General features: G+C 51.3%; 5 protein-coding genes across 5 annotated transcripts; 4 read left to right on the top strand and 1 right to left on the bottom strand.

The window, feature by feature from the left end:
- Positions 1–301: 301 nt before the first annotated feature.
- Positions 302–4,510, top strand: N7519_006380 (uncharacterized protein; the record flags this gene model as incomplete). The annotated part of the gene is made up of 5 exons (XM_057293156.1): positions 302–654; positions 713–820; positions 873–1,863; positions 1,923–3,132; positions 3,198–4,510. 5 exons carry the CDS (start codon positions 302–304, stop codon positions 4,508–4,510), a joined length of 3,975 nt encoding a protein of 1,324 aa, XP_057147967.1.
- Positions 4,511–4,909: 399 nt separating this feature from the next.
- Positions 4,910–7,397, top strand: nfr1 (putative AIF-like mitochondrial oxidoreductase (Nfrl); the record flags this gene model as incomplete). Its single annotated transcript, XM_057293155.1, has 3 exons — positions 4,910–5,327; positions 5,387–5,579; positions 6,158–7,397. 3 exons carry the CDS (start codon positions 4,910–4,912, stop codon positions 7,395–7,397), a joined length of 1,851 nt encoding a protein of 616 aa, XP_057147966.1.
- A 190-nt stretch (positions 7,398–7,587) lies between these two features.
- Positions 7,588–8,780, bottom strand: N7519_006378 (DNA-directed RNA polymerase I subunit RPA43; the record flags this gene model as incomplete). Its single annotated transcript, XM_057293154.1, has 2 exons — positions 7,588–8,440; positions 8,572–8,780. The coding sequence occupies 2 exons, from the start codon at positions 8,778–8,780 to the stop codon at positions 7,588–7,590; spliced, it is 1,062 nt and encodes a 353-aa protein (XP_057147965.1).
- A 302-nt stretch (positions 8,781–9,082) lies between these two features.
- Positions 9,083–10,276, top strand: N7519_006377 (J domain-containing protein; the record flags this gene model as incomplete). The annotated part of the gene is made up of 4 exons (XM_057293153.1): positions 9,083–9,127; positions 9,189–9,477; positions 9,521–9,714; positions 9,773–10,276. The coding sequence occupies 4 exons, from the start codon at positions 9,083–9,085 to the stop codon at positions 10,274–10,276; spliced, it is 1,032 nt and encodes a 343-aa protein (XP_057147964.1).
- Positions 10,277–11,267: 991 nt separating this feature from the next.
- Positions 11,268–12,139, top strand: N7519_006376 (uncharacterized protein; the record flags this gene model as incomplete). The annotated part of the gene is made up of 2 exons (XM_057293152.1): positions 11,268–11,647; positions 11,734–12,139. 2 exons carry the CDS (start codon positions 11,268–11,270, stop codon positions 12,137–12,139), a joined length of 786 nt encoding a protein of 261 aa, XP_057147963.1.
- Between the last annotated feature and the right edge of the window lie 288 nt (positions 12,140–12,427).

The raw sequence follows: 12,427 nt of genomic DNA, 5'->3' as shown, positions 1-12,427 counted from the left end.
GAATGGGGAAAAGCCAAGTTTATGGAACAAGATGTGCGCTATTCCAAAAGCGGCTAGCGTGTCCTCCACGCGGATTGAGCTCTGATCAGTTGCTTTCTTCTTCCACTCGAGCACATGTCCAGTCCTGTGGGCATCTGTCCTCACGTCAGATCTCAATCAAATTTGCTAGACCAGCTCGGACAAACTGGATTAACCCCGCAACGAAATATTACTTCCGAGTACTCGAATCGAAACCCCCAACAGCATCGCGAAAAAGTCCATTCACCGCGTCAATGATTTAGCTCACGACTGACCATCCACCATGCGTCTCCACCTTGTTATCTCCCGCCATGGCCTGCCGGTCACGCGCATTCTCTGGACGACGACTTCGTCTACTTCTATGCTAGGTGAATATGGGACTCAGCGCCCGGCATCAACCGCAGCTGTCGCATCGTCTCGCACCCCGAACATCGCCTTCTCGAATGGTGGATATACGGTCGCACAACTCCTCGAGGATGTGAATGAAGTTGTGCCACTGGAAACTGAACCTAGTGTCTTTGATGCGGAGTTCAGTGGCCAGTGGGGATTGGAAGATTATGTTGTCGAAGTTGCTGGTTCGGAATGCCTCCACTTCATGGAGGTTGATGGCTTGCTCCGAGACGGAGACGAAGTTGTGTATGTGCATCTAACAACCGTTCTAATGTCGTACACTGGACTAATTTCTCGCCTTTAGTATCCGCGCCCTTCAATTGGCAGACCTCCGGACCAGAAGGCTGTGTGGTCGCCACCAAATTACTGCCGATGGCAAGCACCTGATCGACGGCGTACCTTTTGGGTCACCGTTCTTGAAAAGAACTACATCTACACGGCCTGCAATTACTATCCCCCCCAAGGAAGAAGCGGCGCACGGTTTTTTCTGGCTGGGAGCACGCTCCAGAATTCGCGGCCGGGGAAGTACATGCTGACGAGGAAGGTGATGGAGAGTGGCTTCCGCCTCCAAACACCGGGTTCGGAAAGGAGCTTTCCGTCGTGCCCGCCGAGCACGAAGAGTCCCTTGGCACGGTTATTCGTCATCCTGTTGACCACGGCACAGAATCTGACAGTGAAGCGGATATGTCTGAGATGCCTGAGATTGAGGAAGATGAGTTGGAGAGCGAGCTCCAAGCGCTCAAAGAGGACTTTGAAGAACCTTCTCAATTTGTTGATATCAGGAACCAGACTCGGAATGCCAGTGGGCACCCACTACGTGCTACCTCGATAGCCAAGCGACCAACTTCGAAGGGCTCAGTTGCAGCTGCCTCATCTCTTTCCAGCAAGCGGTCTCGCGCAGATGACACGTCTCCCAGGACCTCCAAGGCTGTGAGATTCAACAAGGGAGCTGAGCAGGAGGACGAGGGTATGCCTGATCTCCCACAAATTCCGCAGGCCCCACAGGTTGAGGAAAGTGCTGCTGAAACTTCCGTTTCTGATTCATCCGATTCATCTGTGTCTTCAGATAGCGATTCCGATGATGATTCCGATGACGATTCTGACGATGATTCTTCGAGCGAGGTGGAACCTGCGGCGGAGGCACCCTCAGATTCAGATTCAGATTCAGATTCAGATTCAAGCTCCGAAGAATCCGATTTATCAGACTCGGATTCCGATGAGGAAGCCGCCCCGCCTGTCCAGAAGGTGCAACAACGGGTTTCTGTGGGCGCTCCTGGTGAAGGGTCCATACGCACCAAAAAGAGTAACAACCGCATCAAACTACGCCGCCGTCTATCTAAGCTCAAGCAGCTAGGCGCTCTCCCTCAACAAGCAGGTTTCGATGCATTGCGGGAGTGGGAACAGACCCACGGAGGGTGGCATACTCCGGAGCAATATCTTAAGCCTGAGCCATTCGTGCAACCCCAAAAACCTGCGGAACCGGAACAAGAATCTACGGAATCTTCCATCAAGAGGCAAAAGAGAGAGAAAAGGAAGAGGAGCAGAAAGAGTTCGAAGCCAAGCGCCAGAAACTGCTTCGCGATCTTGCATCGGGTAATGGTGTCGATGTGGACGAGATATCAGAGAAGGAAAATGTCCCGCCTGCTCCATCTGCCGTCGGGGAGACCCCTGTGTCAGAAGAAGTGCCCGGCAAGGATCGACAGGAGCAGGAACCCTCAAACCGACGTACCCTAGACATCGCCAGCTCACGACGCATGCTATTTGGATCCCTAGGAATGCGAACACCAAAGACTAAGGAAGACGAAGAAGAAACGCGGAGAAAGCTCGCTGCCAAAGCTAGTGCATTCGGGCACCGAATCAAGCCTTCTAAGCAAGACACCCAAGAAGAGACTGAGCAGATGCAAGAGGATGAAGATGCATCCGACATTGATTGGCAAAACAAGCTTGTCGTCCGTGCTGTCGAGTGTCTCTATCCCCAAGTTGATATGACCGCGCCTCCCTATCCTTTTGTTCAACGCTGGGATCAAGCAGCCAATGCATCGATCCGTGAGCTCAAGGGCCCCAACAAGAAGCGGAAGAGAAAGCAGCGTGTTCAGGTCTACGAAGGATATGAGGAGCAGGATGAATACGATGAGAATGGGAATTATTACGGCCATGATGACCAAGCCAATCACGAGGGTTATTACGAAGGTGAAGCTGATCCCCATTACGAAGGTCATTGGGAAGGCGAAGCTGCTCCTTACTATGAAGGCCATTATGCTGGCGAAGCTGAAGGAGATCAGATCAATTATGACGATGCCCCTGAACCTGAACAAGCTACCTTTGATGACCTACCTTCGATTCCGGCCGACATAAGTTCTGTTCCTGATTTGACTGAGAGCGAAGCGAAGGTCGGCGCAATCATTGCATTCCGGCAGCTAGACATGTCCAAGGCCACGAACTGGCAACCTCAGATGTCTGAGTACCGAGTAGCCGAGGTACGCTCTGTTAAAGACCAGGGAGTGATTGATGTACTACTGGCCAAGCGAGACCGAAAGCCCCCATCAGCATCCGACGACGAGCCCCGTCAATTCAGCAAGTTTGAAATACCAGACCTAGCCAACGACGAGGGAGAGGATGACGGCTATCGCGAACTTACCTTTGCTGAACTCAGCGATCCGAAGCTTCTCCAACCCGCTGGGCAGTCGGGTGCGGAATCTCAAGACCAGAACAATACTCGAGAAGGTAGCATGTCAGTGAAATAAACTCTGGTTGTCGGCTCATGCTTACATGTCCAAGTGTCTCTGTAGTTCAAGAATCCGTACCGAACGCCCAAACAGCCCTTGCTGAGGAAATGCACCTTGATGACACAACCTTTGTCACCATCGGAAATGAAGTTAGCCGTCTTGAGTCCCCAGGAATGCCCGATGAACCTATCCAACAAACCCCTGGCAGAGGCGTGCCCCAGATCCAAATCCAGAGTGGGTCTAATGGGCGCAGTGTTACTCCCCCAATCCCTTCACCTTCTTTCACTGGGTTTCACTCTGCTCGATCCTGGCAGCAAATGACTCCTGGTGTTGAGCTCAGTCGCGAGCTTGAAGGTCATACCCTCATCGGAGGAGACACTCCATCTGCTCTAGTGAATCGGGACGAGGACCCTTCCGTGTTGTCATACGCTTCCGCGAATCAATCCTTTGCGGATGATCCCGAGGATCAAGAAATGTCTGATCATGAAGAACACGACCGCCAGGTTGTTAACGAAAATCTTGTGCCGCCTGGCGATTCCGGAGACAGCGGTCCTCAGTCTGGCTCACTTCTGTCCACCATTGACCGTGACGGTAATGATGGTGCGTCTAATTCTGGTTCACTGTTTGTGGAAAGAGATACGAAGATAGACAAGCCTAGTGCGGCTCCGAACAGCTCTTCTGAATCGTGGAGAGATCTTTTAGACCGATTAAGAAATGGACCTTCGGAGCCCAGCGACTCTCTTATTACCAGCGAAGCCAACAACAGCGAAAACAATAACAGCGAAGACAACAATGGTGAAGACGCCAACAGTGAAGATGACAATAGTGAAGATGCCAACAGTGAAGATGACAATAGCGACGGCAACAACAGCGAAGGAAATCAGAGTCCCGAGCGGTTGGAAGACAGTCTGCAGCACTCCTACCTGGACCTCAATTTCTCGGCGCTTGACTCCCCACGGGCATCCACCTCGCGCTCTCCCAACCCACCAATGAGTGCTCAGCAGGATGCCCAATATCAAAAGCAAACCTCATTCCCCTCACCATTTGAAACGGAATCTCCTGCTGCATCTACTCGCTCCAAACTCTCCCAGCGAGTGGGTGCATCCGAATCCGCCTCCCAAATCCCCGCCTCCCAGGCATCGGACGTGATTGATCTCACCTCCAGCCCGCGTGAATCACCCGAACCCAACACCTCCAATTCGAACCCATCCCAGCGCTCCAAATCTGCAGTGTATGGGAACTCACAACTTGAGGACACCCCTCGCTCGTCTGGAAATCCACCCCGAGCTTCTACTGGAAGACTCCAACACATGGTGGAGGTGAGTATTAGTCCTTCCAGCCAGAAGAAGAAGAGGCGCTCGTCACGAAAGTTCTGAAATACTGGATACTGGGTTATTTGTTATTGAAAGTTGAACATTGAAGAGATATTGGATGTGGCATTTTACATCTGTATATGTACGGGCGCAGAGCGATGGCGTCTAGGAACCTGCACATTCATTTTTATTTCTGGACATTATTTTATTTCCATCAAATACAAGATTTTATTCTGAACCTTGGAATCCATTGCAGATCATGACAAAACGTTGGCAGTGATTGGTTGGACTGGATATAAAAAGTGATGTCATGGTAGTTGTATACTTCATGTTGCATTGATACCTTACATATGTAGGTATATCTCACGTCTTGGAAGCATTGCAATGGATAGAACAAAGAGATTGACGTATTAAAGCAGGTTCTTCCTCCACTTTCTTCTTTTCTCCTCTCTTCTCCTAATCATGTACCGACTAAGTACGTGGCCATCCATCCAACTATCCCGGCGGTGTAACTCTCTCTGGTCATTACGCCATATTCCTTCCCCCCGCATATCCAGCTTACTCTTGACCTCTTCTTCTTCAACTTCATCTTCTTCAATACCTACTACCAACCTATCCCCATTCAAACCCATCCAATCCATACGCAATCTATCCACAATGTCCCAAGAATACAAACTAAAGGACATCTCCTCCTTCACGTCCCTCAAAAATCTAGACAAGATCGAGGCTGAAGTCGAAGGCATTGAAGAGGGGAAGGTCCTCCTCGTCAAGCTGGACGATAAAGTCCATGCCCTCAATACACGGTGCACGCATTACGGAGCACCGTTGAAGAATGGCGTTGTTACTGAAGATGGAAGGCTCACATGTCCGTGGCATGGAGGTAAGTTTCGTTTATACAAGACAAAGAAAAGAACAAAAAGCTAAAGACTATATGTACAGCCTGCTACAACGTCCCCACTGGGGATGTTGAGGATGCTCCAGCTCCCAATGCGCTGAATAAATTCGCAGTCTTTGAAAAAGAAGACGGCGTGTACATCCTTGCGAGAGAGGAAGATGTCAAAGCAGGACAGCGCAATCCAGTCGTGAAATGCAGTGTGTCGCAACCGGAAGAGAAGCTTGTTGTTGTTGGAGGGTAAGTTGCAACTTCTTTTTTTTTCTGCTTCATCACTATACCCATTTCGCGTGTTATATTGAACTGCACGGTGTAAATGTATGGGTGAGTGGGCTTTTGGCCAAGCGGTTGTAGTTGGTTACGAATGCGCAGCCGCTCGTTTGGAACCCGCTCATCCTCAGCTCGAGTGCCGCTGAGATCTCGAGTTGCCGGATCGCCCCCGGGCGATGACTTTTTTATTTTTATTTATTATTTTTCTCCCCTGATATTCACGGGGCTTCCTTGCGCCATGGTGCTATTCTACAGGCTCCACGATGCTCCACGGCTTCTCCCAGTGTCTGCGCTGCTCCCACTCCCCGTGCTTCACCGTGCTGCCCACTCCCCGTGCTTCACCGTGCTGCCCACTCCCCGTGCTTCGCCGTGCTGCACACTCTAAGTGATGTGCTGCGCACTCCAAGTGCTTCACTATGCTACCCTCGCTACAGTGTTATTCCCAGCTCCCCAGTGCATGAATGCCACCCCTTGTCTCATTCCCTATGCATATGTTTCTTCATTCCCTCTCATTCAGATAATTAGATACCCACACTAACGCCAAACAGAGGAAGCGGAACTCTCGGCCTTATTCACGCCATCCGCGAGCTCAAGTACCCTGGGGCAATTACAATCATTTCCCAAGAGCCTGATCTGATCATAGATCGAACCAAGCTATCCAAAGCCCTAATCTCAGACCCAGCCAAGATCCAATGGCGGCCACGAGAGTGGTACGCCGAAGCTGCCATAGAAACCATCACAGATGAAGTGACAGCCGTGGACTTTGAACAGAAGTCCATCTCCACTAAATCTGGCCGCAACGTCCCATACACCAAACTAGTCCTAGCCACAGGCGGCCTCCCACGCAGACTCCCGCTGCAAGGCTTCAACGGCGAACTAAACAACGTCTTCACCCTACGCACCATCCATAACGTGCAGGCAATCCTCGCAGCCGCCGGACAAGACAGGAAAAACATCGTGGTAATCGGCAGCTCCTTCATCGGTATGGAAGTGGGCAACGCGCTCTCGAAATCCCACAACGTGACAATAGTCGGCATGGAGTCCTCCCCAATGGAACGCGTAATGGGCACACAAGTCGGCCGCATCTTCCAAGGAAACCTCGAAAAGTCCGGCATCAAATTCCACCTCTCAGCAAGCGTAAGCCACGCATCAGCCAACCCGTCAGACAGCCAGACCGTCGGCGCAGTCCACCTAAAAGACGGAACAACCCTCCCAGCCGACATCGTCATCCTAGGCGTGGGCGTCCGCCCAGCAACAGACTTCCTTCGTGATAACAAATCAGTCACTCTTGAAAAAGACGGCTCCATCAAAACAACAACCCACTTCCTCGTCCCAGGCTTGCAAGACTCCGTCTTCGCCATCGGCGATATCGCAACATACCCCTACTTTGGCCCTGGCGCTGACGCTGACGGCTCCCCAGTCCGCATTGAGCACTGGAACGTCGCGCAGAATTCGGGTCGTGCGGCTGCCCGCGCGATCGCGCATGCGCGGCATTCTCCGCTGTCGTCACTCAAACCTAAGAGGTTTATTCCGGTGTTTTGGTCGGCGCTTGGGGCGCAGTTGAGGTACTGTGGGAATCCAGTCAACGGATTTGATGATGTCATTTTGCAGGAGAAGGGGGAGGCTAAATTTGTTGCGTATTACACGGCTGGGGAGACCATTGTGGCAGTCGCTAGTATGGGGATGGATCCGATTATGGCTAAGTCTGCAGAGTTGATGAAGGCTGGGAAGATGCCGGGGAAGAAGGAGATTGTTGGTGGTGCGGATGTTCTCGCTGTTAAGCTCTAAGTGGGATATGATGGACTTGAAGTTGGTTAATGAATATGGGAAATAGTTTGGAATCAAGTGTTTTCTCTCAATTGACATATACACATTCGAAACGGAAAATAAGAACAAGCAAACCGGAACGCCCATCCAGGATGTAGTCAACAGTGATGTATGATATCGGTGCTCATGCAGACATGTACACAGAGCGAATTTATTCGTCCTTGCTCTTCTTGGACTTGGAAGACTTGGACTTCTTTTCCTTCTTTTCAGTCTTTTCAGTTTTCTCGGTCTTGTCCTTCTTCTCTTTCTTCTCCTTCTTCTCCTTCTTTTCCTTCTTCTCCTTCTTAGGGCTGGGGTCAAGATGCACATCCACAGTCGAGAGCTCCTGCACCGCCGACGCGGCCGGGACATCCATCACGGGAATAGATCCAGAGAGCTTCTTGGGCGATGAGAAGAACGACGGCGGCAAAGACTGTCCCTGACGCTCAGACTCAGAGAGCTTCTCCTCCTCCTCAACAGTAAGCATAGTTCCCTCAATACTGAGGAATCCACGATCCCGCTCAGAACCGGGAATGACATCCACATCAACAACACGGAAGCGCACAGATCCATTCACGCGGTGTCCAGAAACAGACTGGAAGTAACCAGTGTGAGCAGATTCATCCTCCTCCTCGCCATCAATGGCGATCTCCTCCGCAGAAAGCGCAGCAGGCTTGAAACACTCCTTCTCGGCGTCGAAATCCGCCATATCCTTATCAGAGCCCGAGTCGTCATCGGTCAAAGCCGGCGTCTCGGCCTCCTCACCAGGCGGCACCCACTTCCAGTTCGAGGGCAGACGCTTGCGCTCAACGCCAACAGAGAACAAATTGAACACAACAGCGCCGAGGAATCCCTCCGACTGCACATTCACCCATCCGTCCAGGGTCTGTCCGCGCTTCGGCCGGAACACCAGGAACGTGGCGGTCAGGTAGACGTACAAGACGCCGTACTCGTCCGCCGTTGTGGCGAGGGTGAGCGGCTGCGGGTTCAGATCCGAGGAAGAGCGTGGACCTGCCGGCGGCTTGCTGGAAATCGAGGCATTGGAGTAAGCCAAGATGACGCCCTTCAGCGGGGGAAGTAGGTCAGAAGCAGTGGCGAGAGATGCTCGGCCAGCAGCGAGGCCAGCGCGTGCGTTGGCGAGATGGAGATGGGTGACAGGGGCAGGTAGAGGGTTGCTGTTGTGAGGGTGAAGGGGGACTCGGGATTTGAATCTTGGACTTGTGGAGTTGCTTTTGAGGATGGGGTCTGCTTTCGCTTTTTGGATGGTGATGCGGATGTAGATGCGTCCTTTTTGGATTTGCGCTTGCGATCTGTGTCGGCTGAGCGCAGCGGTAGGTTGTCGATTTCCATTGCGTCAATTGCCATCGTGGAGGCAATTTGGGCGCTCCACGGAGCTTGTCGTGTCGATGTGGAGGGATTGGAGTGCTTCTTTTTTTTCGTTTCGGCGTCGAGAACTTTTTTTTTTTCATTTGGCTTTTGGAATGACAGTTTGGGAAGGCGGTGGGTTTGGGCGGTGACGGGACGATAGATGGTCCCTCCGGGATTATTTGGGGTCGATTGTTATCGCCAAGTGGCGCTTAGGGAGCTATCGTTTATCTTTCTGGTTTTTGGTTTCTGGTGTGATATGGTACGGTTGGGATTATTCAGGTGAAATTGATTTACTCACCATGTCATCCCTCCTGCCTTTCTTCGGGTGGGCTGTTCTCCCCAATGTGAGTGGAGCGCGATACGGAGCTATACAAGACGTGGAATGGGAGCTGATATGAATGACAGTACGCCACATCATTTCTACAAAGTGTCTACTATGGCATAACCATACGCGCCGGTGAACCCAAGCCACTTCCTCAGACTCCGCGGTTCGAGCGTCATCGTCGCCGTATCTTCATCTTCGTGATCACAAGCTACCTCCTCTACACACTCTACGAGACCTTCTACCAGGTACAGCTTGCAGGCGATTACTACCAAGCCCTAGGTGTATCACCATTTGCCGATGAACGCGCAATCAAGTCGCGGTTCCGCCGCCTCGCAGCTCAATATCACCCCGATAAACTCGGACTGGACAGTGGGTCCGATGCTTACTTCCTGTACCTTCGAACAGGCACAAGAAACATTGGCGGACCCGGTGAAACGATTTGCGTATGACCGATTCGGGACAGATATGCTCGGATGGGGCGAGCAGAAGACCATGCGCGACTTCCTGATGACCTCGTTGGTCAAGTCGATCGTCCCGCAATATATCGGCGGGTTTGTCACAATGCTTGTACTGAACTGGCTGTGGTGGCCGAATTGGGGCCGTTACGTGAGTACACAGTATCATCATTGGGAGAGTGTCAATGGCATAAGCTGACTGTTATTAGTGGCGCTTCTACACATTCGCCGCGATGCTGACCCTCGAACTCGGCTTGATTACGCATCCCCAGGCGGTGTTCATGCCTACTACATACCTTCCCGTCGCGCTACAGGCTTGGCTGCCTAAACAATCATTCTACCTCCTCCCCTTCCAGATCCTGACGTTAGCCCGCCGCGCCTCCATCATGCTACACATTTTCATCTCGCAGGTCGCACCGCCCACCGCTAAAGTTGCTGGGAATGGGAATGGCGGCGATAAGATATCCCCGCAGACTGTTCAGCGGATCGGAGAGTTGATCCAGTTGACGCGCGGCACGGATATGGAAGCGACGCGGGCGCTGCAGATGGGCCTAGCTCCTTTCCGGGGTGACCGTGAAAGTGTGTCGACGCTCCGACGGGGCATGAAAGAAGGGCTGATCCTCGGCGGGGTGCGGTCCAGTCCTGAGGTGCAACGTGCCGTGGCACAAGTGGTTGAACGACGCAAGGCTGACGATGACAGTAAGCGCGATTGATTGGATTTCAGTAGACTTGAAACTAGAGGTTAGATTTGTATATTTTACATGTTTCAAGCTATTCCAAGGTATTCCATGAATTCTTTGTAATCGACAAGTGTATGGAATTCACTGGACGATCCCTTGGCAGTTTCGCGTAATTTGGCAGTTCTTTTGGTTCCGTGAACTAATCGAAGGTCAAGTTTCCGAGGTGGCGACCCGTAATGTCGCTTTGTGAGAACGAAGACTCGTGATACTCTCACCAGATCTGTTGAGAATGGGTCCACCGGGTCTTGATCTCAAAGAGATGAGTTTTTTTCTCTTTTTGTAAGAAAAGACCAAAAAAAAAAAAAGACGCATCTCTCGAGACATCATGCGGTCAGTGAGTTGTATTTTCGGGATGCAGCGGGTGTGGAATGAGATCCATCAACGGGTTAGGGTTACTATATTGGAGATTTAGAATGGTAAATTTCTGCCTAAGAGAACATTTGAAGGGAATAGATGAACTTGAAGATAGAAGATCTTCGCATTCACATATAGAAATATAATATATCCATATATAATACTAGATAGAAAGAATAATAATCAAAATCGAGTACAAAAGAACAAGAAAGCTGTATATATCGGTATTGTATTGTCACAACCTCGTATCAAACTCACCCCGTTCCCGAAGTGGCTGGGCCAAGTTGGTAATGACAGTACGCCGAAGTCCACACCTTCAACACATCCCCTGTGCTTCATGGTATGAGTTTTTTCTACGATGAGGCCCACGATCCCTTTTTTACTTCGCCCCTTCCTTGTCCTTTTCCCTTTTCCCTTTCCCCTCCTCCATCTTCCATCCTCCGGACTATGCGATCGAACTACACATACTTCTTCTACATCTATAAGAGGGCGGTAGAAACACACACCACGTCACGGTGAATTGCCTACACTTCCGTCACCAGAATTATTCCCCTCAACCATATCCGGTACCCTCGCGCAAATCCCGTCTCATCCCCCCCATCATCACATCATGCCCGCCGCCACTCCAAATGGTCGCTCCCGTGGAGCTAAGAATTCCTCCAACTCCTTGATGGTGGTTCTTAAGCTGTCTGGGGATACTCTCCAGCAGTTCGCCAGCCCAAAGATCAAGGGTCAAAATAATACCATCAAATCCAATGACAACTCCTCGCCAGCTTCGTCCACCGAGCTCCCTACCGTCCGCCCATCTTCGGCCGACAATGGCTCCGACGCCGATGCCATTTCTACACCCGCCACAGGGGCGACCGCAGACGATACACCGCGTCGGAAGGGTGTTCCGGGTCCCAAGCCAGGCAACAAAAGAGCAAAAGAACAAACCGACCCTACTGCAAAGTCACGGGGACGCCCTGGCCCCAAGAAGAAGCCCAGACTGTAAGCAAACCTACCACACCCTTCAATACAGCACCACAACGCTAGGGGGAAAGAAAGAGCAAAAACTAACATATCATCTATTTTAGTGATGAAGGTGAGACCACAAAAATCCCAGCTGGACAGCGTCTGGGACCAAAAGCCAACACCGGAGCCATCAACGCCGGTCTGCGCGCGCTAGATCGCACCGGAGCCGCGTGTCGCAAATGGGAACGCAAGCCCCTACAACTACGCAGCTTCACCGGTGTTATGTGGCAACTCCCCGCCTGGCGCACACCGGGTATATCCAAGTCCGACAACTCGGTCGATGGCAAGGTTGCCGCGATGGAAAGTGGTGATAGTGATACAAAGCCTACGCTTCATGCTCCCGGCACTGACACGGCCAATGGCAGCAGTGCTGTGCCTAGTGAGAAGAGTAATTCCGGGGATGGCGATATCACCCCTGCTTCTCATCTTGTTGAGCCCTCGTCGCCGGCCATTGCTATGACAGCTTGAGTATGACTGTGACGATGTCGGATGGGGGTTCTCGTGTTGTACTTATAGATTTTGCGTGTCTTTTGTCTTTTCTTTGTTTCTTTGTTTCTCTGGGTTCTATGTCGGGTCTGGGTTTGGCGTTGGAAGGAACTGTTTATGGCTAATGGGCTTATTATTATTTTTTATGTGCACGGGGTTGTAGCCGGGGATCTGGCTTATTTCACTCGGTATGTGTGTACTGTATTATAGCCCTTTTTCTTCTTCTTTTTTGCTGGGTATCAGCTATGTTTTTATCTTCTGTTCGAAGAT

The sequence above is a fragment of the Penicillium mononematosum genome (assembly GCF_028829835.1).
Source record: "Penicillium mononematosum strain IBT 11891 chromosome Unknown utg000003l:1.0-8172316.0:1.0-8177699.0, whole genome shotgun sequence".
NCBI lineage: Eukaryota > Fungi > Ascomycota > Eurotiomycetes > Eurotiales > Aspergillaceae > Penicillium > Penicillium mononematosum.
Note: the sequence above shows the minus strand (reverse complement) of the source record. Positions and strands in the feature narration are given on the sequence as shown.